General features: G+C 39.9%; 1 protein-coding gene across 3 annotated transcripts in view; it reads right to left on the reverse strand.

The window, feature by feature from the left end:
• Positions 1-18,018, reverse strand: part of PDE11A (phosphodiesterase 11A) — a 133,797-nt gene that overhangs the window by 18,099 nt on the left and 97,680 nt on the right. For 2 of the 3 annotated variants that reach the window (XM_065069784.1, XM_065069786.1), the window contains exons 13-17: positions 13,067-13,176; positions 9,976-10,066; positions 6,809-6,909; positions 2,507-2,584; positions 1,070-1,133 (exon numbers count right to left, since the gene is read on the reverse strand). In XM_065069784.1, coding sequence (XP_064925856.1) covers positions 1,070-1,133; positions 2,507-2,584; positions 6,809-6,909; positions 9,976-10,066; positions 13,067-13,176 — 444 coding nt within the window. The remainder of the gene's footprint in view (positions 1-1,069; positions 1,134-2,506; positions 2,585-6,808; positions 6,910-9,975; positions 10,067-13,066; positions 13,177-18,018) is intronic. The other variant, XM_065069785.1, reaches the window with a different exon arrangement.

Raw genomic sequence — 18,018 nt, forward strand, 5'->3', positions numbered from 1 at the left:
GTGACTCATTTTCCCTCTGCAGGATATGAGCAACCTCCCTGATTTCCATGCGAGGTGGCTGTATTCTGGCCTCACCACATAAATGTGTTTTTACTAAGTTAATGTGCGTATAACGTTTTTAGGTCCCTTTCAGCTTCTGTTGCTTCCTTGTCCTTCTCCAAGACATCTGGCTGCTCCTGCCTCACTAAATCTCTGGTCCAGCTTCTCTTTTTTGTCCCACCACTTTGCTGTTAAGCCAATCCAACTCTCTCTCCAGGTGCTCAGCCACACTCAGCTGCACTGGGCTATTTTCTATTCACTTCTTGATGCTGTATATTCCTCCAAACTCCTGCCCAGCCTGCCTTCTACCAGCTTGTTCTGGGCCTCAGTAAAGGACAGAGGATTTATAAGCATGGATACAGGAGATATTAAAGATGGATGCTGAGTAAGGAAAGATGCCTAGAAGAGGGAAAATCACGTGGCAAAGGACAAGACTTTTGGGGCAGGTTGCTTTCTCACATTCTAATTGTTTGTTAATGCTGGACCCACGTTTTATGTATATTTCTAAAGACCCTACTCAGGTGCAGAAGCTTGAAATTTATTTGTTTCTAAGTACAGAATGCTAAAAGAGGCTCTACACTACATCTGGAGTTTTTTCTATCAGTGTTGAGAAAACGAACACATTTTCCTTATTGTATATTCTGAAGATTTTATGTTAATCAAAGTTTGCAGATCATCTGCCGGTATTTTTGATTTAGGGAAGATTCTGCCGCTGCCAAGGAAAACTTTGGGACAAAACAAGTAAGCACAGCTCATGCTAACACTTTTTTTTTATATGGATTTAAAAGGTTAATAAGAGGAGAGGTTGTAAAGCCAGATCTCTTCAGGTACCTACACGCTGCTCACCAGCATGTGTACATGGAAAGGTTATGCAATAAACCAGTTTTTGGAGAAACCCCCTGCTATTTTTTTTATAGCATTAATACCACTGTAAATTGATTCCAGTTTTGGTCCCTTGTAAGCTGGGGCCCTGGGAATATTGTCCTGCCAGTCCCGCCTCCTCCCAGCCCTGCTATTAATCATGACTTGCCTGTCTTGAAATCTCCCACGGTTTGGTCACAGCTCCAAGGTCACAGGCTGTCATTAGCATTGATCTGAAAACCAGAAATGAACAATACCAGCTGAATAAAGCTTTGTTGGATTTCTACATAACTCTGCTCTGGATGCATAAATAAATAATACATATATAAAATGTCAGCCTTGGCACCTTCTTTTCCTCTCCAAAAGAATGACATGTTTGAAATCTCAGCCATCAGCATGGCTTTTACATCACAATTGAGCCTAGGAAGCCTGATGTGTTGCAGACTATGAATTTTGGTATTGTGCATTGTACTCTAGAAAAGAAATGATATTGCAATGGAATAACTGCTAATTTTGCTATACTTCTAATGCTACTTACATGAATACCTATAATATAATAGAAAACATGTGCTTCACATGATATAGGTAAGGATATTATTACATAAGAACACCTGCAAACTGGATTAATTTATATGCCTATTTGCAAGTGACTGCTGTAGCAGGAGAACCTATAATCACAGGAGGCATCCCAGACACTGTTTAAGCAGTTTCTACTGCTCATCTACAATAAAAATATAAGATTTACTATGAGCTATACTGTTCCGCTGTAGTTTAATACCTAGCTACAACCATGTTTTATATGCATTAGGAGAAAGAAACCATTCAGCTGTAGAAAGCGTTTATGTACAGTACATGATGCAGATAAAAGTCTAAGAAAGTTTAATTGAAGAACAAGGACACTGAAAATGAAGCATCAAATATATTGCCTGGATCTAAAATTAGGAATGGGTGAAATGATATGGAAAATAGAAAATGACTGATATTTTGGTCAAGAGACCAAAAGGAAAAAGAATTTAATGAAATTTCAGATAAAATGAGACATAATCAGGCATGCATATGCAAAGGCACACATTTTGCTGTCTCAAAAGCATGGTGTACTCAAACCACCCACAATGTCTGAGGTTTTCAACAGGATGCAAGCTCAGAGCATTCGTGAGAGCTGAAAGAGTACTGTGGATCTGCAAATTCCCAGGTACAGACTAGGAGAGCAGAGAGAAGCATGGCCACTGAAAGAAAGCAGCTGAGAGGAGGAGGGAACAGGGAACAGACAAGAAAGACCTTTGTGCCCTAAGGCAAAATATTGATGCTTTCTGGAGAAAGAGCAGAAGAGCTGAGCGGTAACTGGCGGGGCTGGGAGGAAGGGAAGAAAACATGGCAGAGTGTGAAGGCAGAACAGGAATGGAGAAGGTGAGGTCACACTGATTACAACCCTGCTGTTTGGTAATGTTTAGAAATCGTAGCATATATTTTACATCATGGATCATATGTTTTAAACAAGCTACTTTTTCTTATTACTCTAAGTCTTCACTCCATGATAGCTGAAATTCCTTAAACAGATATGGGTACACTTTTAAATAACCAGAAAGCAAGAAACAGTAGTGCTCACCGAAATATTTCTCGGTGGTTTTTTATATTCCAATCATAACCACCTTTACCGACAAGTTCAAAAAACTCGGTCCTTCTCCTGGAACAAAACAGATTATCAGAGAAGGAAACAAGACACTTGGAGGGCAGCACTGCAGTGGAAGCACAGTTCTCTGGATGATACGAAACCATTGCGCCTCATGTATTATTGTTAAAGTCGTTATACTGACAGTCCATTTAAGCGAAGCATACTAATTTCCGAACATGTTCTATAAATGTCTGTTATCAATGTCAGAGCTGTCTAGTAAAAGCAACATTGTATTTATGGTCTCTGCAGATAAGGAAATAAATGGTACCAAAATGTTCAGTCTTCCATGGAAGCATGAAATGTTCAGCGGCAGCAGAGGACAGACAGACAATAGAAACACCCCTGAAACAGATACACACTTCTGTCTACTTGTCCTTGCAAAATAATTTTTTACTTCTGGATCCTGAAGGGTTTTTCAGAGATGTGCAATTCCTGTTATTTCCAGCACACAGAACAATGAGACACAGGAGCTGCAGATGTCTCAAGTTAGTAGTTCTTATTGACTAGAAACTAGGTCCCTGTGCTTGATCTTCTGCAATATTTTACCTGTGTCCTCAGAGATGGACAAAACATGAGCCAGAACATGTTAATGCTTTTCTGTTGCCTCTAAGTACCAAAATTCTGAGTGATCGTAGTCTGTGATTTTTTATGGCACTGAGACTCTGAGCAGCTCTTATGGCACGCAGCGTACACTATAATATGAGACAGATCCTGCCCCAGATATAGCAGAAGTTGAGATATAAAAATATGTAAAAAATTGCCCAGGGTGACACAACATATTAACCTGGAAAGCAAATACTTGTGTTCTGAGTGACAGTCCAGTGCCCCCTCTCATGGGAGGATGTGCTGTCTCTTTGTCAGGTGGAAATGTACTTAAGATTCCCCTACAGGAGAGAGTTTGGAAAGCCTTTTCTACATTTACCTCAGCTAGACAGAAATTTTGAACAGTTATTGTTGAAAGCACAATACTACCTGACGGCAGGCAGTACAGGTTCTACACACGAGGAGATGCACACTTCCAGGAACACTGCCCTTGATCAATGGACAGAATTTTACATGGGGCATGTTGCATTATTCTGGTCCCTGACAGACATGCATTATAGACTAGTCACTCCTACTATAGGGCCTTTTCTAGAATGGATTTCAGGACAGCAACTAGAGCAGGGAGATACAAGGACAATGTGATGATATCTAATCCCTTATGTTTCATGAAATAAAAGAGTTTCAGGTTTCCTAATTTGCTGGGACAATGCAAAGTCACGCATGCAGAAAAGAAAATTCAGTTCTTTCACACAGTCATAGCATCATGGCCCCAGTGGAAACAAATATTGCAATGATGAAAATTTTAATGCCAATAGCAGTTGGCACATAAACCTTAAACCAGCCTAATCCTGAGCAGCTCATCAACAACTACATATTCTATTAAGAGAGTAAGCAGTGGATTTTTGCATCCTATATTTCAGTGTAAAATTTGGTAATGATTTCCTTTTGACATATTGGATATCCTGAGCAGTTCTTAAATGGCTACAGTATGTTACTGGACAAAAAACAGGCAAGAATGTTTAAAGCTGAAGGTGCAGGAAGATTACATCCAAGAAGCCTCAAACATTCAAATGTAAAATATAGAGATCCATAAACAGTAACAGAAAATCTGAGTCTCAAGGCCTTATGTTAATCTGAAAACTTTAAAATAAGAATTTTCTTTGAAATCCATTTTAATGGATCCGGAAGTAGTAGTCGAACTTCACAGAGAATTTCTAGTGTAGGAAGGTGTCCCCCTGAGGAAAGCAGCACATGGAAGGAAACTATTTAGTGTTTCCTACCGGTTGCTTATGCATGGTATCTAAAACAAAGATATTTGCTATTATTAAGCAAACACAATACGCCAGGATTTCAGAAATAAACAGCATGACAACAATTTTACAATGTCTTTGAGTAACATTGACACTGGTTGTATTTTGCCTGGAAGGGAAAGTTGTCTCGCTATATATAGCAAATCCACTTGCTCTACAGCCCAGTGGCTCAAGACATCATTTGAGTGAATTTCCATAAACTTTATTTTGGTTCTACACTTTTGTTTGTTGTATTATCTACAAACATCATTATCTGGAATTATCCACTGAAATCAAGTATATTTTTTTGTCTGATCTTTTACTGAAAGGCATCTTTTTGTTTGTTCGTAGAAAAGTAGTATCTTGAGTAGGTCGTAAAGCCTTACTCTGCCTGGAGTTTTGTTGATGTTTTGCTAGTTGGACTTTGCGATCATTAGGTTTAGGTATTCTAAGAATACTGATATGAGAATTTCCTTCTCTACAAAAATATCGAAAACACAGCAAACTGAAAAACACAAGTTAGGTACTTGTGCAGAAACATCTGTTCACAGAGGGTGACTTTAGGAAGTGTAAATCATCAACGTTTCCAGGGAGTGATTTTCAGGCACTTTTGGAAGTAAAGTAGCATAACAACTACCTGATTAATGAATCCTAATAACACAAGAGGAAAAGATAACTTATTTGCAAGGCTTCTGAGTAGAGAGGCCTTGTTTTCTGATTCATGTAGCACATAAAAATCAATTATGCAAGCAGGGAAGAATAATCCTGAAATTCAGCTGATGTCCCTTTTTGGACGTTATTTCTCTGCATTAAAACTAGAAAGACAACTGGACTGTGTAGTTTTTCAAGCTAAGGCAGGCAGGGAAGAGCTGGGCCTGGGCTCCCTCCCGGCCAGGGCAGCTGCCCGCCCGCCCCTGCCACTCACCTCTGCCTTGGCAGCACAAAACATTTCTGCAGCACTTGCTATTTGTGGTGACACAGGAGAACTCGTACTGACACGTCCCTGTGGTCCCTGTATCTCACTTAGACCTGTCAGCAGCTTCCCCTGCCACACCAGCCCCCCAGATATCAAGGGATCCGAACAGACAGCTACTCAAAGAGTGTGGCTTGAAAGGGTTTATTTGTCCTGCTCAGGGTTTTCATGTTGGGAAGCACTAATTTCTTCAAGGACTAATCTTTAGAAGTTATTTATAATAACACTATTCATTAAAACCTTTTCTTAATAAAACAATGCTGAGAATACACTTACAGGAAACAAACAATATCAGCGTTGGCTACTGTCAGGACTGTTTAGAAACAGCCCTTGGCACAGTGACCAAATACTGAGGGGGAAAAAAGACAAAGCAATATTGCAAAACCCCAGTTAGTATTTTTACAATTAACAGCTAAAGATACAATGTTGATATAGATGGTTGGACAGTTTCAGGGTAAAGACTTTGCCTGAAGTTTTCTAGAAACTTGGTTTGCTATCAACCATCAGTACAAAGGAGGGGTGGAATCCAGGTATATCACCCTAAGAAAAACATTACTAAATGCTACCTGAGCACCATACGGGACAGGATGCTAATCGACATCAAACAAAAATTCCTAAGGATGAAATATATAAGGCTGGGAAGGCAGTACGCTGAAACTGCACATCCAACAGCACTTCTCCCTGTCAGTCAGACCCAGGCACGTGCCGGAGACGGCGACGTCAAAAGCGCAATGTGATGGTGACACCACGACTCCTCCGACTACACACATGCTCCCACACATCTCGCTGGGAAAAGCTTGATAATAATGAATAGTATTTGAAAAACATAAAATAGCACCGACTTGAAGGTTGCTTAGAGATTTGATTTGCAAACAAGGGAAAGGACGAAAACTGGATGTGAGAGATCCTATTATGCTTCTCTCGAGTTAAGCTTTTTAAGACTTATCCTCATCGTATGCAAACTGGCAGAATTTGCCTTCAAAGAACCAAGGTGTATGCTTTCATTACCTCTGCACCTGGGTCTGTAACGAAATATAGTATTTTTCAGTATACACATTTAGAAGCTCTGAAATGATGGAAAATAATTCTAAAATGTCATGGATTTTCTACATGCCTGAGGAAATTATCACAGAGGGGACAGAAGAATTATGGGACTGAGCTGTAACTGATTCCTGGGATCACTTTGAACTATAAGCCTAGGATTTCACTTGCTTTTTGTTGGTACAGACATGTTACACATTAAAGCAAAACTTACTTGGACACTTGAGATATTTCTATTAACCTGAGATATACTAAGTATTAAACTAAATCTCTTCAAGCGTAGCTAAACACTGATTTCTCATATTATATATCCTTATTGGTATTTAATAGGTCATTAGAGTAAGTTCTTTGAATTTTCATTTGTCAAATACAAGAAATGCCAATACTTACTCAAAATACAGAGTGAGGTCTGTTGCCAATATCGATTGCTTTAGAAGCTGCATAAGGTCACTGTAGTCCTTAGAGGACAAGTTAGCAAAGATGTTGTGACCCTATAATGAAAGAGATAAAAGAGGTAAAGGGCTAGCAATCAATATAGTTTTTTAAAAGGCTTTCTAACTCTTTAAGTCTACTGTTTCCCTGTAACAGAGGCATTTTCTGATTCATGGCAAAACTACGACAAAATAATAATGTTAATACTGCTGAGATTACATGGGGGTGGAAGAGTTGATGACTGTAATCAAGCACCTGGGTTGTTTTTCTAAACTCTGCTGAAATTATGGCCTCTTGAGTAAAGATTTACTCCTTGCTCTGACCCTGCACAGACTCAGTTTATGGGGAAAAACTATGGATACATCTCAATCTTTCCTCTTATTAAATGTTTGGGGAACTGTGCATTGCAGCTTTTGAGTTGTGCTCCTAATAGATTTATCTGTGCTGCTGCTTGCAGGCACACAAACTGCTGTTAGAGCAGTCAGAGACACTAAATCAGAGTTTCATTCAAAAGAGCCCATTTGCTCACTCTGCCCATTACTGCGTTGTCTTACAGTCTATAGCAGCATTCCCTATGCGGGCTAAAGAACCACAACTTTATGCAGTTTAAATGCCCTTTATAAGCCCAATAGGATCATGGATTAAGAATTTGAAAGGTGCTCCACAGCCAGAATGAAAGGAAACAAATTATTTCATATTGCTATTTGAGAGCGGGAAGGTCTTTTTGTCACTGAATTTCTGACAACTAGGAGGGACAGAGATCTTATAACTTCTCTATGAAATCCTAGAGAAAATAAGCTGAAAGAAACAAAATTAATAGAAAATCCTAAATGTAAGTGTTTTTTGTGACATCAGACACATATAACTAAATTAACATAAATGAAAGTACAACACTTTTTTCCTAATCACCTGTAGAAATAGGTTCTTGCTAAACAGTCTTATTTTGGTGGTATTTAGCACTGTAATGCACACATTCAGTATGCACTGCCATCTGCTGCTTAGGAAGATTAAAATGCCCTTAAACCCAAGAATTTTCCACCAACTGGATTGTTACAACCACAATGGTCTGAGGCCATAAAGAAGATAAGGTCTGGAGGTAGGGATGGCATTTTTTTAATAGATCAACTAATTCTTGGACTAAAAAAAAAAATAATATGCCATACATAAAAGATGGTCTTCTCTGTGAAAATGAAATTATTGTTTCTTTTCAGCTCAATATTGAGAAGGATTTGAGAATCTAAAGCTTATTTACAAAAAACAATTTTTAAACCAAAGCACTCAAAGGAAAATAAAGCAAAATGTACCAGGAAATAACAGTCCTTATAAGAGGGTTAATTTACCAAGTTGTCTGTTATTCTATAATATCTGTTGCCTTTCTGACGTGTTTCATGGTGTATAAACCTGTGTCACTATAAAGCACAAGATCACTTATAATGAGTTTATCACGTCAAGAGTAAAGGATAAATAGCTCCTTTGTCCAACAAGCATAAAAATCTAAAGAAATAATACAATATACTATTTTTCCTTCTAGACAGCAATGACATGAGAATATGAACATTAGTGGATAGGATATAATCTAATTTCATCCTATTTGAGATTCACCAGCGCTGCTCAGCTGGTGAAAGGTGGTTTATCTTTAAGCAGGTTGAAGAATCCAAATCTGCATTTCTTCCAAACTAAGTGGTGTTTGTTCCATTAACAAACAATATCGAGTGGATAAAAATCCCGTAGGATTAATTTTCTTTCTGGTCTAGAAATGAGCACCTGAAGAATTTGCCTAAATGATCAAAGGGGAGGACTTGCATTTCAAGTAACATTTTACATCTCTAAAACAAGCTGGAATAGATTCCAAGGAAACAAGTACTTTTTTTTTCATAAATTTAGTTATTTTTAAGCTGGAAAAGATAAAGAAAAGCATCTAGACTGACATAGGCTATAAACTTCCACAGAGTTTTTTCCATGTCTTGAGCCTGTCTTCAGAGAGACATTCAGTCATGATGAAGTTTTCAGGAACTAGAGAAATCACTCTTGCCCTGGGAAGCTTGTTCCAAGGGCTGAACAGTTTCATTGATTTAGAAAAAAACCCAAACATTCCCTGTTCTGAATCAGTCTGTTTAACTTTCAAATGCTGCTTTTTCATATGTCTTTCCCTGGTAGTACAAGGAGCCATTAAATTCCTAGTATCACCTTTTAGATAAGCTAGGCTAGGCCAAACAGATGGAGCTGTTTAAATTTCATGCTGGTGCTCTCCTTTCCTATATCTACTTTTTTAACGTAATGTCAAGAACCTGAACACTGAAGCCACAGTTCCATGATGAATCTCTGTGGCACTGTACAAAGAGGTAAAGCCATCACCCTGTGCCCATTTTATTATGATCACAGGAAATTACCAGACGCTCTTCAGAAATTACTGCAGATCAGCATATGATCTGCAATCGTGCTGCACGAACATTTTTGCTTTTATATATACTGAATGCACTTTGTAACAACCTATACGTGTAAATTAAGAAAATACATCCGTTGCTTTGTAAGGATTGAGTGTTCACCCTTCTACTTTTCTCGCTTACTACATCTCGGGTGGTGCATGCTGCACACTGTTACGCAGAAGATATTTTAGGCAATAACTATATCTTTATAGGTATCTGCAAAGCAACTAGTATACTTCGAGCAGCATATTACTACTGTTTAAAAAGAAAAATAATTTAGTAAAATTATGCAAAACCGTCATAAAAACACTGCTTACAGAAAGCCTGTCAAAGCAGTTAAATTGGTCCAGTAAAGGATGACTGTGATACTCTGAATGCAACACCTGTGGGGAAAGGGAAGAGCCTGTTTCATATACCTAGAAGCCATGGAGCAGGATACACGTAAGAATACTGAGAAAAGCTGACAATGTGATTAGGATTTGTTCCTCCTTGCCCCTGGCTGATTGAGACAAATATAATCTCTGGGCTCTATGATCAGCATTTGTAGCTGTTTAATTTTGTGCTAGTTGTGACCTTTGTGGTAACCAATAAATAATTCCTCAAGGAGAGGGCATCAAAAAGGTACCGTGTGTGGTATTCCCTTTCCCAGCTGAAACTGCCCAACAGCTTACAGTGAGATTAATAGTCATGCTTTTGTACCTCACTTTGGAGAATCATGACAGCATGATTGAAATGGTGGTGCTCCAAGGTAGCAGAGGTGCCGTAGAGCTGAGCTAAGGCTGATCCGCTCCTGAAACAGAACACACGGAGTCAACAAATACTGATCATCTGCTTACGAAGCAGGTTTCAGAGACAATTTAGGAACGAAAGCATGTAGCCACAGTCTCCCTTCTCCACTTCAGCAACCATACTGAAGTTGACAAGATCAAAATACTAATTTAAAGCCAGATACAAGGCATTTATGCTCCAGATCTTGCTAAATATCATCAGCTGACTAAAGATTTTCCTAGAACTACATTAAATTTTGTAATGCAACTTTCAAAGTGTGTCAGTGATGCAACAGCACAGGCGCACCACTGTGCCGAAAGGACGAACAGTAACGTCCTTGAGCTAGGACTGGCTGTTCTGCTACTACCTTTTATTTTTAATTCTTAGTAGATGTAAACACAGTGGCTTATGATGGATGATTACAAACTCTTTAAAAGAAACCGAAACACAACTACAAAAAAACAACTGCAAAGGCAGTGAGGCTTTGTCTGTAAAATCATGCCCTTAAAGAAATACTAGTGTAAACAAAAAACCACAAGTGAGAGCAGTGGATATGGAAGTAAAGTTAAACATCTCCTTAGAATGTATTTTCTCATAATGTCTATTGTGTAAAACAATATTAGCTTCAAAATGAGCAGAGCAGGTGGGCTTTCTAAGTTTAAAGAACAAAAGTCTACAAAATATAATTATGAAATTGTGAAATGTTGAGGGGTGCAGAGGATGAGACTGAATTGTCAGAACAGTCACTCTTCACCATTACTTTACTTCTGGGATCCAGCCTGAAGCAACAAGATGGGTTTTCTTTCCAAAGAAGTGAGAATGAGAGATTATGCTAGAGACAAACAGAAAGAGTCTCCTAGGAGCATATACTGTAAAACTGCACTATACTGATATTTAATTATCAGAAGCAGCTATATTAGAGAGAAGGACATCCAGGAAACATCATCCCTAGAGAACATTGTGCTGAGATAAATAACAGAGACATTTCCGGCAACTGTGATATTGCCTCCATCATATACCTATTGAACTTTCATCACACAGAACAGCAGTATTGAATACTGAAGATAAAACAGGAAAATATGATGCTTCAATTTATGTCAAGTTAGAGGAATAAATCATAGCTGTTGTTATGAAACCCACAGCTTTTTTTTTCAGGGATGTGTTATACATGTGTGGTAATGTTTGTCTTTTGTTAAATGTCTTCAGCAATTTCTTTATGGAGTCATAAAATGGCAGCCTCCTCTTTGTACTCTGTTGTCAAACACCAAGTATAAGTGATAGCAGTGTAATGCTGGAACCTCTACCTTTAACTCAGCCGTCCCTCTGCATAAGAGCAATTGTTGTGTAATGTTACAGTGAGGAAGTGGTTAACTTAATCAGAGCCTAAAACGGTCAGAATGTAAATCTTAGGTCTAGTTTTTGTAAATTAGGAACATAAACATCAATCAGCTGAGCTTCCTTCCCATTTGTCTCGTCTTTTTTGATTCACTTCAAGATTCAGCTGCAAAAAGGCATCTAGTGGTGCTTGGTAACCTTTGCACCATGAGCTCTGTCTGTTGAGCACTGCAATTGATTTTCCTTGCTATGGTGATTGAAGATCCAGACAGTGTCATTGTTTCATTCAGACTGTATAGCAACACCAATAGCTCAGGAAATGGCAGCTCAGTGAATATCAGAAACATCAGCGTGAGTGATGTTCACTGAGGCAACTCACTCCCAGAAATGCAGCAGCCCGGGCACACACACACTGCAGCAGCAGAGTACTTCTGCAAAATGTAGGGAAAAACAGGCTAACACAACATCAGTCTGTCTTTCTTTGGACAACCATTTGACTACCTCCCCGTCACGCTGAAGGATTAGCAGTAATGCAGAACAGACAAAGCTGACAATGCGTGCTGGGATCTGCAGGACAACAGAGCCTCAAAGTCTCTTATTCTGATTGCAGAGGACCTGTGAAGTTGAAAAAACAACACAGGATTTGGAGGACTCTCTCTGTCTGACAGCTGTATTTCACAGCTTGGCCAGGATGTTGTCAGGGGACATTTCCTGTTCTCTGGAAACACAGATTTTGGAAAGAATTTGACCTTGGTCAGGGGAGTGCCCTTACCATCACAGAAGTACCCTCAAACCTTCCACAAACCTGCCTCTGCTTCACTGTGTCTGAGAGCAGCAACCTGGACGGTAAAAATATGTGCAAGTCAAGGCTGCTGAATCAGGTCCTAAGCATTTTAATACAATAAAATTCATTTTTAGAATTGAAAACAACCTGGAGATCAAGATTTCACACAGGTGATGGAAGAATCTGCCTTTGAGCTTCATGTTCTGGTGGGCACTGACCACATCAGGGGTGACCAAGCCCAGCCCTGCCCACTGCAGCACGTCACCCAACAGTCTCTGTGTGCCCTGGCATGGGGGGCATGCCAGGGGGAAGCATTGCAACAGAGAAGGGACCCTGTGTGCTCCACAACTGACGGGTATGGGGTCAGGCAACTACTCCAGCCACCCACTGCGGACAATATCCATTAGAGCTCCAGCATTGTGGCAACCGTTTCATACTTTGTAAGCCTGGAATTACTTTAAGTATGCTTGCTGTACTGGTGTGAAAGTTTTTGTGAAAGCATTATTTCAGTTTTACCTCTTTTCTTCTTAATAGTTGAACAAGGTTTTGCTTAATGTCATGCATTTATTTCAGCCAGCAAGAACAACCCAGATAGACTGTTTCAGTGTTTCCTAGGTTGAATACCAGAAACAATAATACCTGAGCCCGAAAAGAGCATCAGGTTTTGGCACCACGTTTCAATATGCGGTGTCAGTTCAACAGCCTGATACAAAGGACAAGCCAGCAATTACCCAGAAGAACAGAGAACGATAAAGATGGATAGTCCCCTGCTACATTCAAGAATAGGAACACTTGGCCTTGGCCTAGGAGGCCTGAAATTAATGCTTCATTCTTTATCCCAGTCACCTTTTGCTCTTCTGTGGAAGAAAAACAAATTAAAGTAATAAGAATTAGAAAACTTACTTGGCTTGGAAGGCATTGTTGGTTCCCCTGTGGTCAAGGTCGTGACATAAGCATCCCACAATCAAAGCTAAAATTTCAATTTCAGTTAGAATCTCCTGAAATCCTGCAGTCTGAGGACAGAAAAAAAATAGCAGCTGTAACTATCAGTAGCAAAAGGGATAAGTAATGTTAGTCTATTGAGCAACAGTCAACTTTGTTTTGATACCATGAATGTTTCAGTAAGGAGAAGATAAATGCTTGTCATCTTAGATTCCCTGCTGTATGTTAGATGGTTAGCAGAATAGATAACATCCTTGGAGCGATCTGTTGTTATCTCTGTTGCATTTCCAGCATGCCATTTCCCCACTACCCAGAAGGCATGAAAAGCAAAAAGAGCTGAAAACAAACACCAATAACTACACGCTAATACAGGAACTGGAATTTCATATCAGAAGAATACAAAACAAAACTGATTCCATTTTGATTTATTTTTCAGAGAAGTACTTAGGCAGATTTCCTCCATCCTGAAGTGACCATCTTAGCCAGCCCCTACTGTCTGAGATAGCTGAGATATTAAAGGACTTACAAAAGAATCCAGCTAAAATATACTCTATGGAACTATGACAAACTATTAAGAGATGTGTTATCTGGGACACATTGAATGAAGCGGCGTGATTAAAGAGGAAATGTCTCCAATGGCACATTTCTGCTGCAGATACCCACTTGAATTTAGGAGACAATTTTGAAAACTAATGTACTGAAATTCCCCATGAGTAGCCCAGACCAGATACACTTGTGTGAATAAGATTGCAGATCCTAGAAACATTTTTTTGCCACTATACTTCTCCTCATGGATCCTTGCCGTGGGAGTTTTTGTGCCTGTGCTGCCTCATATCAGAAAAGAAACACTGCGGTTCCTGCAAACCTCAGGCATCCTGAACAGATCCTGTTTGGAGGAGGTGCTGGAGCCAGCGTGGGGCACCACCTCTCTGGTTCTGTGCTTCTTACTCAGGGCAGAAACAACCTGGTTCTTCAGCTCTTCAGAACCATAAGGCCTATTGCCTGCAAGAATGACTGGCTGAGCTCAAAAATCATAACATTTGTCTTTCCACAGTGCCAGGCTCCAATGACACTCCTCAATTAGCCACGCAATCTCATTAGTATGAAAGGAAATTATATAAAAGGAACATAAAACACATTTACACGGGAGGACCAAACCAAGGCTGAACACTAGCAGTGTGTAAGAAATCCTCAATTCCACTGATTTTCAATGGGGCATCATTTCACCCACTGGCAAGGAGAAGGTTAAGTGATCCAAAGACAGTGAGTACCAGTGGGAGTGATGGTCTTACCTGGTAGGAACTTATAGCTCACTCAGAAATACCAGTCGGTTGCTGCAAAACCATGTGAGAACTCTGCTGTTCACCCTGAGGACCACAAATTCTACTTAAATAAATGGACATTCAAATCCAAATAGCCTCAGTTTTCATAGTCTGAAACGTGGCCACAGTTAATACTTAGGCAGTACGGGGAGCCAGACTCCCCCAGGGGCTCGGGAATGCATTTCAGTGGGAACTGAGGAAGTGCAGGACCTGCTACAAAAGCTTTATAATTTTGCTCAAAGTTTACATATCAGAAAAGATGATCAAATGTGAGGAAAAAAGATTCCTTTTGTGTAGAATCCACTGGTGTACAGAGTAATTTGAATATGATGCGATCCTTCTGATTTCTACTGACATTGCTTTTTTTAGTTTCAGTAACTGCTACACAGGCAGAGCAAATTCTCTAAAAAATAGTGTCTTCTCTTTTTAGTTTTTAAACATTGCTCATATATGACAAATAATAATCAAGGTCTATTTTTAAAAAAGGGATTAAAAATAGGTTTGTAACTGACAACATGCCATGCGCCAAGTTTCAATCTAGGGAAAACATTCATGGCTAACTTAAAACAACTTTTATATTTATAGTCTTATATTATAAAATTGATGCTGTAATAAATATTCTTTAGCATAACACAAGCTTTGATTAAACTCAAAGGTTCAACCTATACTGCAAATGCAGGAAAGCCGATTAAAGCATTTATTAACAGCAGCAATATCTCAAAAATAAATGCAACATTTTATTTAATCAAAAGTCTTGTAATAGAATATGTGAAAGAAATATAGCATATTTCACTTAATAAAAAGCATGTAATTTAAAACAATCAGGGGATATCTGTTTTGAACATAATGTAAGGAAACAGAGGATTACATTGCCCCGTTTTTTGAATTTACACAGAGAGAAAAAAATACATGGCTATAGACGACAGTGCAGCAAAATTTATTTTCACCAGAAAAGGAATGACCCATAAGTCATGAGTGGCAGAGTCTCCAGTGAGTTATGGAGGTCATTCTTCCATGTGAGGAAATGAATTGCATTCATTATACCTTGCCCCACATTTATATGTTTTGTTATTAGCACACCAGATGAGATTTTAATTTTGTACTTCTTACTTGTTCATTTTTACTTTTTGAACTAAGTATCAATGTGAACTGTGTTAGGCAAAGGCACTGCTAATGAAGCTAGGGCTTGATCCTGTGGTTTAATTTCATGTGACGCCCTTGACTAGCAGGAGCAGTCTCGCTTCAGCGCTTATCTTCAGGGTATTCGGGCGAGTCTGCAACATAGAAGCCCGGCTCGCAGGACTGGGCTTGTAATTTTCAGTGTCTAACCAGACAGAAAATACGTACTTAGATATACAGGAACATACAGTAGGCTATGCAGAAGGCTGACACAGGAGTGAAACAACTGGTTTAAGCTTTGTTGAATTTCTATTGTTTGGCTTGTTCAACCCAGCTGAATTTTCCTTCTGCATTCAGTGGGAGCATGCTTGGGCCATTAGAGGCTACTGCACTGCAGGTTAGACAGGACTATGCTTTGGTAAATCCTACCTGAAAATGCCCTAAAAGACACATATTGATTTATATTCGTGGTGCAGTCAATGTTGCTGACTGTCAAGATGGATCAGGAATAGGGTGAATTAACTGCACAAAGCAATGCATTCTTGACCACCAGGGCCCCTCTCTGATAGTCAAAGAATTTTCCCTTTATTGCAAGTGAAAAAAGGCACATTCTAACTCAGATGTTTCCCCCAAGACAAATGCAGAGCAACCCCTGTACTGTTACTAATCTCTTGACTCTTTTCTGTCTTTTTTCACAACATCAGTCTTCCTATCTCTGGAAAGGAGAGCAGATCATAGGATCCAAGCAGATCATACACCTGAACTTGTTCTGTTCCCAGCCAGAGCCACAGTGAAGCAGGTGGGATATGCGGTGAGTCCAATGCTGTGGGCACACGTGTCCAGCCCTGCACCTGGAATTGCTCATTTGGTTTATTACCAGCATTGTGGGCAACAAAACAAGCTGGGCTTGCAAATCCCAAATCACCTTCCACAGACACTTGTGTCCCTGTGCTGAAAGGATCCTGAAATTATCCTTTGAGAACCACGGTCAAAGCAGTTTATGGCTGAGGCCTCACAGGCTTGCTGGTGGCTGTTGAAGCAACAGGGATCTGCCTTCTCATCCATGTAGTCACCACTAGCTGGGATGGAGATGCCTGGTGAGAGGGAGCTTTCCCGCTGCAAGAGCAGCCTGCCAAAATCCCAGGCTCGGAGCTCCACCTAGAGCTCCTCACAGGGGACGTCTTAGGCATCTTCACACCCTGGCAGTGTTCAGCAGAAATTAATGTGATTCCCAGCTGAACAGTGCTGCCTGACTTTGCCTTCGCTATTCTGACTAAAAAGCTTTTCATTTTTCTATAACTGAGAAAAAAGGCATGTTAAATTTATAAAACTGTAAAGGCAACCGATACCCACACGTTACCATGAGATGTCATCAGAGATCAGAAAGTGCCTACTGAAACAATGTTAATTCTGCTCAGCTGAACAGCCTGATGCCCAGAAGAAGGGGTGACCTTTCTCTCTTGCCCAGCATCTCCATTTCCTTTGTCTCACAGCATACGGCACAACTTTGCTGTGCCTCTGTAAATGCTCACAGAAACAAACCCACACAGCTGGGACAGACCCAGCACTAGACCAACATCTGTCTGCTCGGGGATGTCACGCTCTTGTTTTTTCTCACTCGACACACAAAGTTCTGACACAGGGACAAGGCCAAAGGGAGGAGGACAGCTGGGAACCCACGCACACAGCAGCTGTGCCCCGTGAGCACAGGCCATGGGTGTCTCAAGTCCATGTAACATGGCACTGAGCTGTGCTGTGAAGAGCACAGGCTGTGCAGTCTCCATCCCTACAGACAGGGTCCAAACACAAACCATGCTGCGGGGACCAACCAGCAATGGGAGCACACGCATTCAGTGATTAAAAACTAGGGAACAAACACACAATATCCCAGATAAATACTTGCGCAAATGCTATTGATATGACCACTTTAAGGTTCACAATAGATGAGTCTGGCCATTAAAACTGAACATGAAGAAGAAATGGAAAAGCTTGAATTCTTATTTTTATCTGGAGATAAGGCAAAAACAAAATGTAAAGTACTGTGGAAAGTGTTGTGTGCACACAGACCTGTTGCTTCTCTTTTGCCATATTAACCAGAATATTAAACATCCAGGACTACTGAGCTTTCTATTGATACATTTACAAGAATTCATTGGCCAAACATGCATTATTTCAGGCAGTGAGGCTGCTGCGGGTTAGGGAGAGAGAACAGGTAAGAGCAGTGGTACTTTCAGCGGAATTTACTTGTATGCTGAGAGGAGTTTCTGGTACTGATGGAGATAAGTGTTAATAAAACCCAGAAGTGTTGCAGTGTCCAATGGAGACACAAGCTTCACTTAGATCACTATGTTGGAAAATTATTTTAAAATGTTTTAAGGCAGGCAATACTTTATACAACTATTTAGATGAAGCTGGATAAGAAGGTAATAAATATCAACATAATAAGTAATTCTGGGATTCTAATCTTCCTTG

This window comes from Columba livia, chromosome 7 (assembly GCF_036013475.1).
Source record: "Columba livia isolate bColLiv1 breed racing homer chromosome 7, bColLiv1.pat.W.v2, whole genome shotgun sequence".
In the NCBI taxonomy this organism is placed as follows: domain Eukaryota; kingdom Metazoa; phylum Chordata; class Aves; order Columbiformes; family Columbidae; genus Columba; species Columba livia.